The 16567-nt window shown below is 39.9% G+C and overlaps 1 protein-coding gene across 5 annotated transcripts in view; it reads left to right on the forward strand.

The window, feature by feature from the left end:
* LOC106721625 (protein sprouty homolog 3) overlaps positions 1-15428 on the forward strand; it is a 32310-nt gene extending 16882 nt beyond the window's left edge. For 4 of the 5 annotated variants that reach the window (XM_014516618.2, XM_014516636.2, XM_014516627.2 and 1 more), the window contains exon 3: positions 14262-15428. In XM_014516618.2, coding sequence (XP_014372104.1) covers positions 14319-14990 — 672 coding nt within the window. In that variant the 5' untranslated portion in view covers positions 14262-14318 and the 3' untranslated portion in view covers positions 14991-15428. Of the gene's footprint in view, positions 1-7596; positions 7810-14261 lie in introns of those variants that run through there. The other variant, XM_014516608.2, reaches the window with a different exon arrangement.
* Positions 15429-16567: the final 1139 nt, after the last annotated feature.

Raw genomic sequence — 16567 nt, forward strand, 5'->3', positions numbered from 1 at the left:
GGTGTGGTGATTTACAGGCTAGGTGCGCCGCAGTGGGCGAGCGTCGCCCACGCGCCCACGCCACGACCACGCGTAAACACGCAAACTAAACAGTACAGTCACGGACAGATGTCAACCATATATGCGCACTACAAGGCCAATGTTTTTATACTACAGTACAACATATAGCGTACATATATGTATACTTTACATTGACAACGATGTTTTTTGCCATTGCTTCATCGTAAATAGAGACATATTAACATATTTTAACTAATTATGGTGTTGAAGGATCAAAATCTCCAGAAAATTTATATCACTTTCTCCGAATCGTTTTTTTGAAAATCAAATAGTTTTAGTTTCAAATAATTTGTCGAAGTGGTCAGTGTCGGTGACTGTACATCATCCCACACTCTAGTACGTAATGACGAGTGTATGAATAGCATAGATACGCAGTAACTTCTGATGAACTACACATAGGGATAGTTATAATCAAATAGTTATTGTGTATATTCACTGGCTTCTAGTCAACATAGATTATCTACACGTAAATAAATGTTTGTACAACGTACTTTGTAGGTTATATTTGCAAATTTTTATGCGTTGTCTCTTTCAATGGTATTCTTCATAACAACTTTTATCTTAAGTACCATTTTCTATGCTAAAATCACATTGAGCGTAATATCCTTGCTTGTAACGGATGGTTAGGTTTGAATAACAGTAGTAGTCGACGCCAGCAACAACAATATCTGTTGAACAAAATGGACGGCTATCCCGGTGCAATACACCGACCACATAGAAAACGGCCGTGAAGTGAAAGATATTCTGCTTTTCGTCCGTGAGTGTGATACCGAAGGTTTAATTTCAATCTTTTTTCCCTTCCCACCTCTATCTATATATATAAAAGAAAGTCGTGTTAGTTACACTATTTATAACTCAAGAACGGCTGAATCGATTTGACTGAAAATTGATGGGGAGGTAGCTTAGAACCAGGAAAAGGACATAGGATAATTTTTACCCCGTTTTCTATTTATTTTTTTTATTCCGCGCGGACGGAGTCGCGGGTAAAAGCTAGTTTCTTATTAAGAAAGGATGGGAAGGGAATTTTACGGAGAACGGGACGCATAGAAAGGGGTAATATTCTCTTTCAGTGAATCCCCCCTCCTAAATAAAAAGGTTGAAACAGCTTTGCCTAAATTAAGTATTTAGGCAAAGCTGTTGTGTGTACTTGTAGCTAGTAGGCGAGCCTCCTGTCACTTTAGAATTTATTGACAACCGATGCCTTTAAACATGATAGCAAAAAGACAAGGTCGTCATTTTTCGAAAGTCGTGATAAAAATTAATCATTAGTAATACTAATACTTGACTACTTAACTATAAATATATCTAATCGTATATATTAATGGTTCATATTAAATAGTGGAATATCTCGATTACAAGCATTGAAAATCAGTGAACCGTAACGTAGCTCGCTCTGGCACTGCCGCTGTACTCTATGTAGGACGCATGTCATTGCTACACAAATTTGATCCCTCTGCGATGCCCCAAAAGCTTACAATACCGATCACCTGCTTTGGTATTATTGTAATTTCTAGTTTTCACCTAATCGATCAGACTGTCCGATGCAGTTCCTTTTCGAATTAGTAAGATTAGTTTAGTAACAATAAGACATGATATGTTTTTTTATAATCCTATCATTCCTAATATGTGGGATTTAGTTTACTTACTTTTTTCTAATTTACATTTAATTTTTATTTATAGTTTTCATTGACATAACTTTATATTATCTGTGTTGTGGATGAATGCATAAAATCTTTGCCTTTTTAAAGTGGTGGAGTATAAGAAAGCTTATGTATGTGATTTACTGTGGCGTCACTAGCTGGCCGCGAGCGTCGCATGTCGAGTTGTAATAAGTCTCGCTGGCTGCGTCGCGTCGCCGCGAGTCGCACGGGCGCGGACGGCCTCACGGAAGGTCGACCGCCTCGCCGCCTCCGCGCCCTGCCCCTCTTCACCCCCCGCACCTCATGCCCTCCGCATGCTACGTGGAATTCATATAATTGCCTTCAATTAAAATGAGAAGAATTCATACATCGCATGTTCCATCTTCGGCCACACATGAAACGGTGCACATGTTGTCACTTTACAGTTCGTTAAAAGCCCGCCAATTTGGTGACACCCGGCTGACACATATGTCAAATTTATTACACCGATAATATCATTGCCAACATCGACTTTTTTAATTATCGTTCATAAAATTATATTTAAAACTTTTTAATGGGTATGAACAAATTAAAGTTTAAAAAATAAAGCATGATAAATAACATTTATTAACAAACATTTTGCTAGAACAATGTTTTAATTGTGACCGTTTACGATAGTTTGTTTATCTGCGGCCGCGGTCTGGCGTCGCACATCGCTATTGCAAACGAACATCCGCGCCGCGCGCTCGTCGCCCGCCGCCCGGCCTAAGGTCAGCCGCGCCATGAATGGACCGAGTTCCAACACTCGTCCATTCAACAACATCCTTCATTCTAGCTTTTGTTCTTACGTAACGGTCTCTCATACTTATGGCAGATAATACGCACTTTAGATTATCTCTAATTGTTTCATTTGTAACGCGTATGGGCGAATTGGCCATGTATTTATGTCTAAGCACCGAGTTTTAACTTGGATTTTATTCCAATTTATCAATCCAAGTTCATTGATATAAACATTCTAGTGATTTTTAGTGTAAAAGAAACAGTACAACAATGGTCATGAGCCATAAAAATTTCCACTTATATAGCGTATGTGTATGTAATATCAGATGAGCCATTGCTCGTTTACGTCTACGATAAAAAAAATAAGCGGTTTCGAGCTAAGAATATCCGCCTCAACAACGTGTTTTGATTATTTCGTAGAATAGATAATGTATTGCGGTTTTGAATTCTTAGTATTAATTAATTTGATACGTAAATTTTCGGTGTTTTTCTTAAACGGGAAAGAAGTGTATGAATGTACACTACTGGTTATCCATCGTATGTACTTAGGTTTATCATTTTAAAGTAATAAAGGAATTAGTAACTTTAGCATATTAAATACAAAGAGAGAGAATGTCGGCATATATAAAACCTTATTTTTTAATTATAGTACTTCAACGAACGGAGGAAACATAGTAATAGTAAGCCATTACACGTCGTAACTCTGTGTCGCGTTTCCTTTATCTATTACTGACATCCGGTTTCGTTTTCTAACGGAGACATCGTTAGCTATATTTAATCTGTCTTATGATTTCGAGTAAACAATTTAAACAAATGTTTATCTTAACAGAATTGCTTATCGTGCTCGTGATTTAGAAACATTCGAAAACAAATGGTTAAAGACAATTTTATTGTATTAATTTGTTAAATTTTAATAATTTACAACGTTAGAGCACGGCTACGTTGTTACATTTCGCGCCAAATTTTATGTCAGTCGAAAGAGGTTTATTATCGCAAATTACTTTTTTATGGGACGCGACGTACTGGCCATGAACATTTGCTGCGCTGAATAAGTTGTACATTTTGAACATGCGTGATTGACCCAAACTTAGTAAATATAATATGCTCGTTTTGATACTACGGAGAAATAAAAAAAAAAGTTTTCATGGAAACTGAACCTTAGTTGCTGCAGTTAAAGTAGATTTCGTAGACTTCAAGCTGTATATATTTTTCATTCATCCAACAAAACTGGTGCCTTGTGATAAATATCATGTTAATAATAAACATGAATTGTTTTTAGTAATACAATTTTTACGTTACCAGGATATTGTAAATTTAAACGACACGAATGAATGAAAAAAGAACATGACGTACTACGATATAAAATTATGTAATAAATTCAGCGCAAAACGTAAATATTAATATAATATGTTTACGAAAAATATACGTTACGATAAAATCATACAAATCAAAATATACGATAGATGTCGAAAATTCAAATATGTAATATTATAAGCGTATTATTATAAGTGGACGTGAATAATATAAATTATTCGGCTACGTTATGTATAAGAAATATTAACAGTAATAAATTTACATGCAATCGAATAAAACGCGCGATAGCACCGTTTGACTCCAGAAGGAAGTTCACAGATAAGGTTATTTTCACAAAACAATCGACAATGATTGATAATAGCTAGCGCCACAATCGTTTTATTGTATATTTATATTCAAATTTAACGCATTAAAGACTATTACATTTTTTTATTTTATAAATGTTCAACTTTTTCGGTTGCGAGATGTCATGGTCCTTTATAGAATTATTTTTTATCTGTTTTTTTTTTCTGTAGCAAAAACAAGCAAGTTCCTTCTTGTAGGTATTGCTCTTATAAATGTACATTTTTGTAATATCAATTTTAAATGTGCTAATACAAACTGTATTTTTACGAAGAATTTAGAAACATTGTGCTGTAACCTGTGACAATCTATGATTATTTAATTGATTCTTACTCACAATGCTTCGGTAGTTTTTCTCTAAGATTACTTTCCGGGTCTTGAGGCAATTGCAATTTAATATTATTTGACAATAGTTTTAAGACTTACTTTGATCAAAAAACTTAAAAATTCTGACTAAACTTTCTCAAGAAATCTTTCTCGGAAAATTTGTGTGAGTGTATATTCCTTATGGAATTTTTAATTTTTTATTACACTTCTACAAAGGAATGGCAGTTCTTGAATGGTAAAATTTATAGTCGTGTTTCGAAGTAAATAAGTCGCTGTCAGATAGGAGCTTATGTTATGTTACGGGAAAATCGTGCACGCCGTCCGTTTCAAATATGTTCAAGGAACCGAGGGTTTCTGAGCGATAACTATATGTTTTTAACGGAGATTTCGGCCTCTGAAACCCACGTTAAAAATTATACTCAATGAATTAATTCTAAAAATGTCGTATTTCGATTATTTTTCGGCTGTGCAGGCAATAAATAATCGCAGAGTTGCTGGCAACTGATGACAGTGGTATTACTAATTAAATTACTCTTTTACAAATTGCCGAAATCACATCCAAAAATTTGTGAACGAATTCATTCGAGGTGTTGTCTAGGTAAATTACAAACCGGCAGCGTATACGATTTGGCGGTGACAGTTGCATGGCTGCAATCTGAGGCGGATGGAAAGCGGGGGCGGAGGTTTCCGCTCGCCCGTGCCTCACCGCCCGCGCCCTCACTGCTGGCGCGAACCGAATAACAAACGAAACCTGATTTCTATCGAGTGGGACAGCGATCATGGAATCGATTTAACTGTCCAAATACTACCTACTCAATTTGAAGTTAATGAATATGCTCCAACAATATCATAAGCTTAATAATAGACGTCATAAAGTTACCACACAGTGTTGTAGGTGCATAGGGTTGGGACGTAACATTAATTTTCATTAGTTGATTTTGTCAACTAGTTGAGGGTTGGCCATCATTCATTCATTAAAACAAGCCCCGAAGGATTGATGAGAAAAAAAGTCAACCAGTTATTCCTTCGTAAACCATAAGTTGGCCGTGTCTATGGAACCACGCCATTGATAGCTAACATCACGGCATTCAATTAGAGCTAAAAAAACAATTGCGATGGTCCTAAGCCAACCATCTTTTTTAACATATTTTTACAATAACTAAAGATATTTTGATAGAGTCTTGGGCTTCCATAATGCCGTCAGTTGTCATTTGGATCTATGTTCATTGAAAATTAGCAGCCATAACTAAAAAACTTTCCGACGAAATATTATTTTGTAGAAAATGAGATGTTGCTGTTTTCGCTTCTTGGCTCGTGCATTCGTCGAATGAGAACAGTATCAGGACAGATTATGTTGAAATAAAACCGAAGGAGGTACTGAGAAGGTGGCACAAAGCTTATTGTGGGCACGTAACGAGCTCGTTCCTTGAAGCGACCGCCTTATGCGGCGTGTGGCAGAACGCGAGGGTGTCGTTTTCACTCCGTGTACATATTTAGGAGGGCCATTATCACTGGCATTGTTCCTACTCATTTGGTATCTTGTTTCGTAACCAAAGTCCACATACTCATGTAGGTACAGTACCATACAAACTTTATAGCAACTCGGAATTTTGTTCGATACTTTCGTGCAACGTATTTTTAGTGACGGAACGTGCGACGAACGGATGCGAGGTCGGAGTAATCCCGTAGAGGAACCACATAGCACCCACCTGCACATTGCGTTTACAACAACGAACCGCCATAGAATTCAATTCTATTGTTATGCATTGATATATCGCAGTAATAAAGATTATATCCCGACCGATTGTATATGTGTCCTATGACTAGAATTTTAGTAGGTACCTACTACAAAGGCGTTTTTCTCTCTACAACTGATCAACATTTATTTGCATTAGTACATCATACAGTAGGTACATATCACAGCTTTGAATTAGGAAACGTTCACTCACATCCCTGTCTCTAACTTTAACCTTAGCCTATAATAAGAAACAATCTCAGATTAGGCCGTTACTTTTCTGATTGATTTTGCTTTGTAATTTAGAACGTATGTTATATATAATTATTGTTATTCAGAATAACTAGATGTAGTTATTGCCAAGTCGTATATTTAAAGACACAGTTTTATTATTTAAGACGATGATCAACAACAGAATGGAGAGACTCAGGTAGATATTTTTTGTAGGAGCAGCCATTCACGATACTCACTGACCGATTAACGTTTTTGTTCCAACTTCTAATAATTTGTTTCCTCCGTTGATTTATAATTCTCTAACTATAATTCATTGAAGATCGACCTCATATCAAAATATGAACTATTACATTATAAAAACGAATCAATGTCCCACATATCCTATAATAGATAAGTTTTATTTACAAATATTTATGAAATATAGTTGTTTTATATTTTTATATCCATACTCAGGCAGAAAATGTGTCTTGGTGTTGAGGAATAGGGTGACAGGCTACAGGCGACAGGCTGCGGCCTGTGCGGCACGCGGCGGGGGCGGCGCGGCGTGGCGTTATCGCTCGTCCTTGACACAGAGACAACGCGCACAACGTGCCTTATTGTCGCCGCAACCTTGCGAAAATTACCGTCCGAGATAACAGATGCCGTCTTCATTCCTCGGCCACGCGCCGCACACCCAGTATCGTAACACAACGATACGTCAGCTGACATTTCATAATAGAAAGTCAGAGAGCTAGGCCCGCGGCTCGTTGCATGTCGCTGCGCAGGCGCACGCCTACGCGAGACCAGCGGGTTTCGGCTGCGGCCGCCTATCAGGGACCGCGTGGTGCGCGGCAGATGAACGAAAGTGCAGTTGCAGGACGAAAGTAGGTGGGATTGTGCGACTCTCGCCGACCGGAAACCTAATTCCCGGATGTGGCCGCGAGGAGGGGCGGGGGGCGCAAGCGGAGAGGGCTCGCCGGAAGCTCGATAAACGAGCACATCCGCCGCCGCCCGCGCCGCAAAATTTGGCACCGCCAGCGCTCGCACCCGCTTCCGGCCCGCGCCCCCCTCCGCGCCACACGCCGTCGCTCGCCTGCGAAAATAGCGGCCGACCGCTCCGTGTACGCGATTCATTCAGTATGGCCGCCTTCCATTCATAAAAAGGCGAGGAGCAGTCGGACGGCGGAGCGGCGGCGGGGCGCGGCTCTCCCGCCAACCCGCGCCCGCGCCCGACGCCAGTGCGGAATGTGCCAGCGAACGAAACGGTCGTTTCGTTGGAGCGTAGCGCTAGCGCTCCCGGTTTTCCATTAAAATGTGTATAAGAATAAGTGCAGTGCATCCACACGAGTTCGGAACGGTTGCGAAACACGCCGTAGTCGAGATCGGCGGTAGAAATCAACGGAGAACTTCACCGAGGAAGTGAGTAGCGGCCATATTGCAGTGATAACCGCGCGGCGGGCGGACGAGAATCGAGGCCGGTGCGTGGGCCGCCCCCCGCCCGCGCCAGGTGCCGCGCCGGACCGCGCCGCTCTCGTGAGCCTTCCCGTGGATTTGCGCGCCCGAAATTCGGTGGTTCTGCCGTATTTTTGTGTGTGAGTGAGTCCGGCGCGGGCCCGGTGCGAGCGGCGGCCGGCCAGCGCAGTGCAGTGTGTGGGGCCGCGGCCCGAGTGCCCTGTGTGTGATGTGTCTAGGAGACGTGTGACCGTGGAACGTCTCCTTCGTAAGTACACCCACGGACGTGACGTCCCGGCGACGTCGACCGCGTCGTCGTGTGCCGCCGTCGTGCCGGCATTGATACAATGTAGGACTTCGTTAGAGCGGATAGAGATACGGGCTAGATATTCCTTGGATTGTCGGCGATACGAGCGTGCCGGTAGCGGTAGGGGCTAGCCGTAGGCAGGGAGGGTGTGGGCCCGCGCAGGAGGCCAACGAACATGAATGAGCGGCGAGGCGTCGTCGGCCGCGCGCCGGCACACGTGCAACGCTGTCACTCGCCGTTCGCCGAAAGAATGTTCTCAACTATCAACTTTAGAATAATCTTTCATTTATTTGATTAAATTCGTTTGAACGATTACCAAAAGTTTCGTGCGTATGAAACAGGGAACACGGAACACCCTGCCAGGTCCGAAACACGCGTTGGACACGATTTTTCGTGAGACCGAAGTAAATGTCGAATGTCCCTAAGTTTATGAGAGGTTTAACGATATAATATCAAGCAGTAGCGTTCATGTTTTGAGTTATAGCAACAGCGAGACCAATTTCGACAGTGAGTTGATAACGGTTAACTGCAGATAAGGAATAATAAAATTGTAAACAATACATAACATATCTCTCAACGAACGTTACAAGTGTTTTAAAAGAAAACAAAAAAAGTTATAATCATTCGTTATTCTCGTTACTCGTTTCAAATTTTACAAATACTACATTACACACATATATCTAGTAGATTAGATATTTATTTATATTATGTAACTTGTGGCTTACCATAATAGCAATTCAAGGGATAGTCGTTTTTTATTCATGAAATATAATATCAAAATGTATATTAATTTCTTTGCTAGAGCTAATTTTTCGATTCAAATCAGCGTCCATAGTCACGACACTTAACACGATAAACTGCTTATCATTTAACATTTTAAAATAGTATGTGACATTATTTTCTAAGCGTGGGAAATTATTACTTTTTTAAATGGCATCTTTGTATAATTCGTAACCGGATCGATTTTGTAGATATTGATATTATCGGGGCATTGACCTCTTGCACAAACATATGCAGCAATCAACTAATTTTTTAACGTTTCTATGAATTGATTTAATTTATTCATAATAAAATTATTATAACCTATTATAATTTAGCATTCTATCGTTATTTGCCTTCATTACAAGTTCCGTACCTCTTTTTAAATCGAGTGAAAATGTAACGTCGTTTTCAGCTTTTTATTAAGGTGCGTTTCCACTGTCAAACCACTCCTCCAGAAACACACTTTGTACTTCTCCGTTAACCTCTTGTTATTGACTACAGTTGGATTATTTATTTGCGCTAAAACGAACCAAAACGTACGCTTAAAAACTCTACTAGTACTAGTAGGGTTTTAGGTTGTCTAGTGACACTTGTTACACGTAGCGGCATTGACGATTATGTGCGGTTTTATTTGAAATATTTAAAGGATAGTGTATTTAATCTCCGCTCTAGTATTACTTGTGAAAAAATCGTTAGTCAGAATTACAAAAAATGTGTTGTGACTAAATATAAACCTTAAATAAGCGAATCTCAAAAAAAAAGGCTTAAAAAGGCTCAATAAATATTAATAACTAGCTCTTATCCGCGACTCCGTCCGCGCGGAATAAAAAATAGAAAACGGGGTAAAAATTATCCTATGTCCGTTTCCTGGTTCTAAGTTACTTGCCCACCAATTTTCAGTCAAATCGATTCGGCCGTTCTTGAGTTATAAATAGTGTAACTAACACGGCTTTCTTTTATATATATAGATAGATTTTGTACAAAATATTTATTCGTAGGTACTTGACTGAGATATGACATCTTGTAATTAGGTACAGGTGCATGGACAGTGATAACCAACGGTTACATCTGCTTTAAACTTAGGTACTATATTTTTGATTAATGTGATGGTAAAATTAATATTGTCTAACTATCACAAATATCCTTTTTCCTGATTTTTTTTCTAGTTTAGTGACGCTATGTCAAGGATTTGTCAATAGCACTTTTTACAAATATGTATGTCACTGATAAATTGTGAAATTCATCATATTACAATCGGACTAGGTCCCTATATAAAATGTCGAAAAAAATATTTACTATTTTTTTATATAAATGTAACTGATACTGTAGGTAAATGAGCGAAGTTGTCAACGAGGCATATTTAAGAAGAGAACTCTCATTCGATTGTGACCTAAATCGATATTATTTCCTAAATTAAACATTTTAAGTTAATTTTTTTTTCACACGAAGTATTCTCCTATACACAGTATCTCATGTTTTAGACATTCTTAACCATTCCTTGACAATGATACAAAAACTGCATACTTAATGTACTGTAGGTATATACTAATCTATCCAATCAAAAATAAAAAACTCATTCTAAAAATTAAACTATTGTTACGCTTATCCACTCCACTAAAAGTAAGGTTTTTAGGCGTTGTTTTATGTTACTTATATTTAAATGCGTATATTTGGATGTATGAATGCATGTTTGTTAGGTGTCTACAGAACTCAACGGATCTCGATGAAATTTATCATAGATGTAGAGTACAGTCTGAAAGAACATTGTAAACTGCACAGGATATCGATAGCGTTACATTGTAATTTTTATTCGTAATTACTAATCCATACACTGGTTTATAAATATTTTCATATTTCTTTATTAGTAGTCAAAGTATATAATAATAATAACATCTGAATATGAATGGTGAAAGGATTCATGGTATTCACAATATCTTACTAATATTATAAATGCGAATGTTTGGATGGATGGATGGATATTTGTTTGAAGGTATCTCCGGAACGGCTCAACGGATTTTGATGAAATTTGGCACAGATGTAGATCAGAGTCTGGAAGAACACATAGGCTACTTATTTTTTTTTTATCCCGCGCGGACGGAGTCGCGGTTGACATCTAGTAAGACTTTTTAAAACACTTTTATATTAGTTGTGTATATTATACTAGCTGTCGTCCGTGGCTCCGTCCGCGCTAAATGAGTAGCCTATGTGTTCCTCCAGACTATATTCTATCTCTCTGTCAAATTTCATCGAGATTCATGTAGCCGTTGCGGAGATACCTTCTAACAAACATCCATCCATCCATCTAAACATTCGCATTTATAATATAAAGTAAGATTTATGTTTATTATGTGAGAGTCAAGTAGCCACATATGCACGAAGAATTGAAGGTATTTGAACTTTAGATGCAGGTAGAGCATAGTCTGAAAGAACAGATTGGCTATCTTTGATATATAACTCCGCAACGGTTTAACAAATCTAATTGGCACAGATATATGTAGTACATAGACTAGATAAACACATGGGATACTTTTCATTTTTTTTTAATTCTGCGCAGTCGAAGTCGCGGGCAAAAGCTAGTACTTATATAACATCACAAAGATTAAAATAGAATAGAGCTTCAAAAATATTTTCGGTCATAATTTTTATAATTGAATAACTTGTGGATAATCCAGAAAAAACTGAAATCGATCGAAATAAGGAGATATTGAAGATCGTATAATGTGTTTGAAAGAATCATTCAGTGTTCCAATATCGTGCTAAAAAAATCAGGGACAGATTAAAAAAAAATTAATACATTTGTTACATATTTGAAATATAATTTTACGTATGCTTACATTTTAATATAAACATACGTGTACACTTTCACTGTATGGTTAATGACCTTTAGAAGGCAACTGGAGTAGATGCGCTATCGCCGATGCTATCATTCCTATCAGCCCGATTACGTCGGCCAATGACCGACGTTTTTGGTCCTTTTTAACTGACTTCAAAAAAGGAGGAGGTTCACAATTCGTCGGAATGTTTTTTTTTTCACCTACTACTAATGAATTAAGTAACTAAAATAGACTACGAAATAGACTTTTACATGCGTAACACTCACGCCCGTTAACCAGATTAGTAGGCAGAGTTAGAACTATTGGACAAAATGCTAGTTGCTGCAGCTTTCCCAAATGGACAAATGGACTGGCTATAAGACGTGATTTATTAGATCCTCGCCATTTTGGCGCTGTTGGTAGCGGTTTGTAGCGGTAATGTGGATTCGAACTAATAATTAAGATAGAACTGTCACGTAGCATCAACAGACGCGTTTAAATCGGAACGAAACAAAAGCTGTCATTTCTAAGCAATCGCCTATCCATTTATAGAGATTAGTGATTTAGTTCATTACCTTTAACAAAACAGAGATTGCAATATGCTGTAAACGGGGATTTTGATACCAACGGTCAATTTAAAATATTTATAATTTGTTTACATTTAACTTTTATTGTTATATTCTAATCGTTATTATCCTTTAAATCCTATTACTAACTAGTAATAATTCTTGTGTCAAGACTCATTCAAAATTATTCCCTTTACACTTAAAACTCAAATTGAAAAGTTTATTTTTTTTTTGATAGACCAACCATATGTACCTACAACAAATAAAAAAACTGAATACCATCGAAAAGTTAGACGGCAAAAGAACATTTAACTTTTTATTTTAGATTTAATATAAATTACGCAATGAACAAATTTTAATATTAAAATTATAAACCGCGTTATTGCACGCTGATTATTTGTTTAGTACAATTTATAAATAAGCATATGAATAAAATTGTTGATAACTATTGTTTTAATGGATACATAATTCTACGTAACATGATAAAAACGGTGCATAATACGTCCAGTCACAAGTTTTTGCTTACTTTAGATAATTCTAGACTCATAAATAATAGTCATGTGTTCTGAATATAGTTTGGCTTATAAGAAAAGTGTCCATGACAAATGCAATAGCTTGGAGTGAAATCTCTTAATAAAAATAAGTTTTTCTATCGAGTTAATAGATGGCGTTATTAATAGGCACGTGCCAGTGATAATAGTAATATAATGCTAGTTTCTGAGTACAAATTCTCCGTTTGGCGACATGTTTTATACGTACAGGGATGGCGATATGTTTTATACCGAGATTTAGTTCTCAGAAACCTGCGGTTAGTGTACCTACCTTTTGTTACACAGAAAATTAAATACTGTGCCGGTGTATCGGCGCAACACTAGACTTACAAAAATATCAACGCTTACGTCCCCTCACTACAACTATCTGAAATTTGGTTTCGGTAACTTTAGCGCGCCATTCGGCTCCAAATGATTTTAACTAATATTCTCTAAAACTTTATAACATCGGAATAATGTTATTCGATTAAGAATGCTAACTACTAGCTAAGTCGTATCGATAAATGGGCTAATATCGAAGAGCTTTCAACACCATGAGAAGCTTTCGCTAAACAATTGGATTAAAGACCTAATACAAAAGGCAGTTATTTCAGAAACCGCTCGCATTGTGAGAAGGTTCCTTTCACGTCACTCACCACTGGTTGCTTGAGTCATTCCGCAGCCGGTGGTGCACTATTTTTTAGTACGTTTTATTTATTTAAAAAATAAAGTTATATAGAATAAGATAATATATAATGTATATAAATAATGCGTACAGAAACAGACTTTTTATTCATTATAATATGAGTTAGCTTTTTGTATTTTACAGTTTCATCTCACGTTATGCAACAGTTACCTTGAGATTACAAACTTTCCGATGAAACTTTAAATAAATGTGTTACTAGCTACGTTATAGTGACGTTTGTATATTTACAAACTTTAGGCATGGAATGAACTATAAACAATGTTATTAATTTATGTATACTAGGATAAGTGTAGATGTTGAAGATAATGTGATAGCAGTATTTTGTAAAAAATATCAATTTTAATTGATATGCTACTCGTTAATTCTAGGATATAAAATACTCACACAATGCCTATATATCCAGGCTGCGACACGAATACTTAATTATACTGCATACATTGTTTGTTCATTTTCGTGTATCTAGTCAATTATGAGACAAATGGTTGTACTATTTGCCATTGAAATCGTTACGTGGATGTTTGGAAAAAACCGCGTAGTTCTAGTACACGTCGTTGTATTGTTATTTGAACGATTCCTCAGAAGATCGGGTCCTTTCTTCAATTGTGAAAATAAAGTTGTTAGCTTTTAGGGCATCGGAAATATTCTGCAACGTATAATGATGATATTTGTTGTAATTATGTCTCTCACGAACGCGAGTAAATGAAGCTACAATGTAATGTATTTGTTTGCCTGCAGGTGGGGACGATGAGGGAACAGGAAGGCGACGGCCCGGAGAGCCGTTAGCCGGACTCGATGGACGAGTATGGCGGGCCGGCGGCGCCGCCCCGGCCGCCCAAGCCGGCGGCCCGCGTGCACCGCGCGGGGGCCGCGTCCGCCGGAGCCGGGGGGGGCGCGCGGCCCCACGTCTCCCTGCTGCGGCCGCGGCCCGAGGCGGAGCGCGAGCGCAACGCGTACGTGGAGGCGCCGCGCCGCTCGCCGCCGGCGGTGCACAGCGCGACGCACGCGGGCTCGCACGCAGCCACGCGCCCCCTCAAGCCGGTGACGAGCCAGCCGGGCGCGGACAAGCGGCGCGCGCCCGCCGAGCAGTCAATCGTGTGCGAGGAGTGCGGGCGGTGCCGCTGCGAGCAGTGCGCGCGGCCGCGGCCGCTCCCCTCGCGCTGGCTGTGCGGTTCGTGCCTGTGCAGCGCGGAGGCGTGCGTCGACTACGCGTCGTGCATGTGCTGCGTGAAGGCGCTGCTGTACCACTGCGGCGGCGGCGAGGAGGAGGCGCGCGAGCCGTGCGCGTGCGGGCCGCGGCTGTGGTGCGTGGGCGCGCTGGCGCTGCCGCTGCCGTGCCTGTGCCTGTACTGGCCGTTGCGCGCGTGCGCGGCGGCGGGCGCAGCGGCGTACGCGCGCGTTTCCCGCGCCGGCTGCCGCTGTCCCGCGCCGCGAGCGCACGCGCATCCGCCCTCCAGTATTATCTAGTCGCGCACGCCCGCGCCCTCCGGGCCGCCGCCGCGCACGCGCTGTACAAATATTTATTGGCGCGCGGGTCGGAGCGCGCGGGAGGACGAGAAGCTAAGTGAGTGTGCCGTGTGCCGTGCGCCCAGTGCGGAGGGCCGAGGGCCAGAACGCGCCCCGCGCCCGAGTGATCGTCTGCCTGTAAATATAGCCGTATAGTGTGAATGTACGTGAACGTGTCGCCAAACGCCGAACGCCCAACGCCGAACGCCGCGAGTCTCAAATTTTCTTGAGACCGAAACGTGTCATATAACGCTAACATTAGTATTTTGGATTCAGTGCGAATCCGGAGATGATTAAGAGATGAGATATAAAACATACTTATTAAGATGTAGATAATTTACCATTTATTTATTAACTGAATTTGTATTTATTTGTAAATAAAACGACATTATATTATAAATACGAATGTTTACTACATCTTGTTTGTTTTTTCTGCATTACCTCCCCACCCTCGTGAGAGGAAAGCGTGCGCACGTCGGCCGCGTCCGGCGCACTCCGGATGTGAGGCAGGACGCGCGGTGTATGTGACGCCGCGGCGCAGGCGGTGTTCATAGCCGACCTGCCGGTACTGAGAGCCGGCTGGCGCGCCGCAGCGTGTCGGATGACGAGGCGGCGATAACACAATCGTCTCCGCAATCTCCTTATTAAGTTGACCTTTGATTTTTAACGTCTCATTTTATTTAGTGTTTACGTAACGGCTAGGTATTATTACAAGTGTAAAACCTGTTATAGATTCTAGTAGATTATAAAATGTTCGTATGAATTTTTAATTTGTTACGTTGAATATTCAAATCCTTGTGTACTAATGGCCTAAGCAATATCAGAGCTTACCGCGTGTCTGACCACACAGCGTGATACATCCTTTCCTATATATATATAGCTCAATTTTTCGAAAACAAAAAAGATATTCCAAAAATAAATCTGGGTTTATGTTCATTGAATATAGTATATGTCTTCTACGCGTGCGGTTGAGCTGACTTGTTTCGTGTATGCCTCTAAATACTAAAAAATATAAACGCTTTTCAAATTTCTTCAAGCTTTTAACTTGGATAGCTTAGAATATCAGGATCAAAAACGTATTCTAAAACTTTCTAATTTTTAACTCCAAGCATACATAATAGTTCATCTAGAATTTTATAATTTATCATCTGCACGCTTTGGAACGAGTAGTAATAGAATACGTTGATGTTAGACTAGTCGGGTCGCTCTGGCCGACAGTGACCGAGGTTCCCGCGGGCGGGCCGGGTATAAATAGTGCGGGGGGAGGGCGAGGTATGGGGGTACGGCGGGAGGAAGCGGTGAATCGCCTCACTTCCTCCCACCGCGTCCGGGATGCGCGCCTCCCGTACATTTCCTGCTTCCTTCGCGACGGACGCTCTCACCCGCCGTGCATTTTAAAATCGGATAATATAAATCATAAACATTTTCTTTCAACGGACGTATCTGTATTTATTATTAAAGAGGAGACAAAAAAAATGTAAAAATAATAAAATTAACTACATTTTAACTGAATATTCGAACGATTCAGTGAAAATTGT

This window comes from Papilio machaon, chromosome 5, assembly GCF_912999745.1.
Source record: "Papilio machaon chromosome 5, ilPapMach1.1, whole genome shotgun sequence".
In the NCBI taxonomy this organism is placed as follows: domain Eukaryota; kingdom Metazoa; phylum Arthropoda; class Insecta; order Lepidoptera; family Papilionidae; genus Papilio; species Papilio machaon.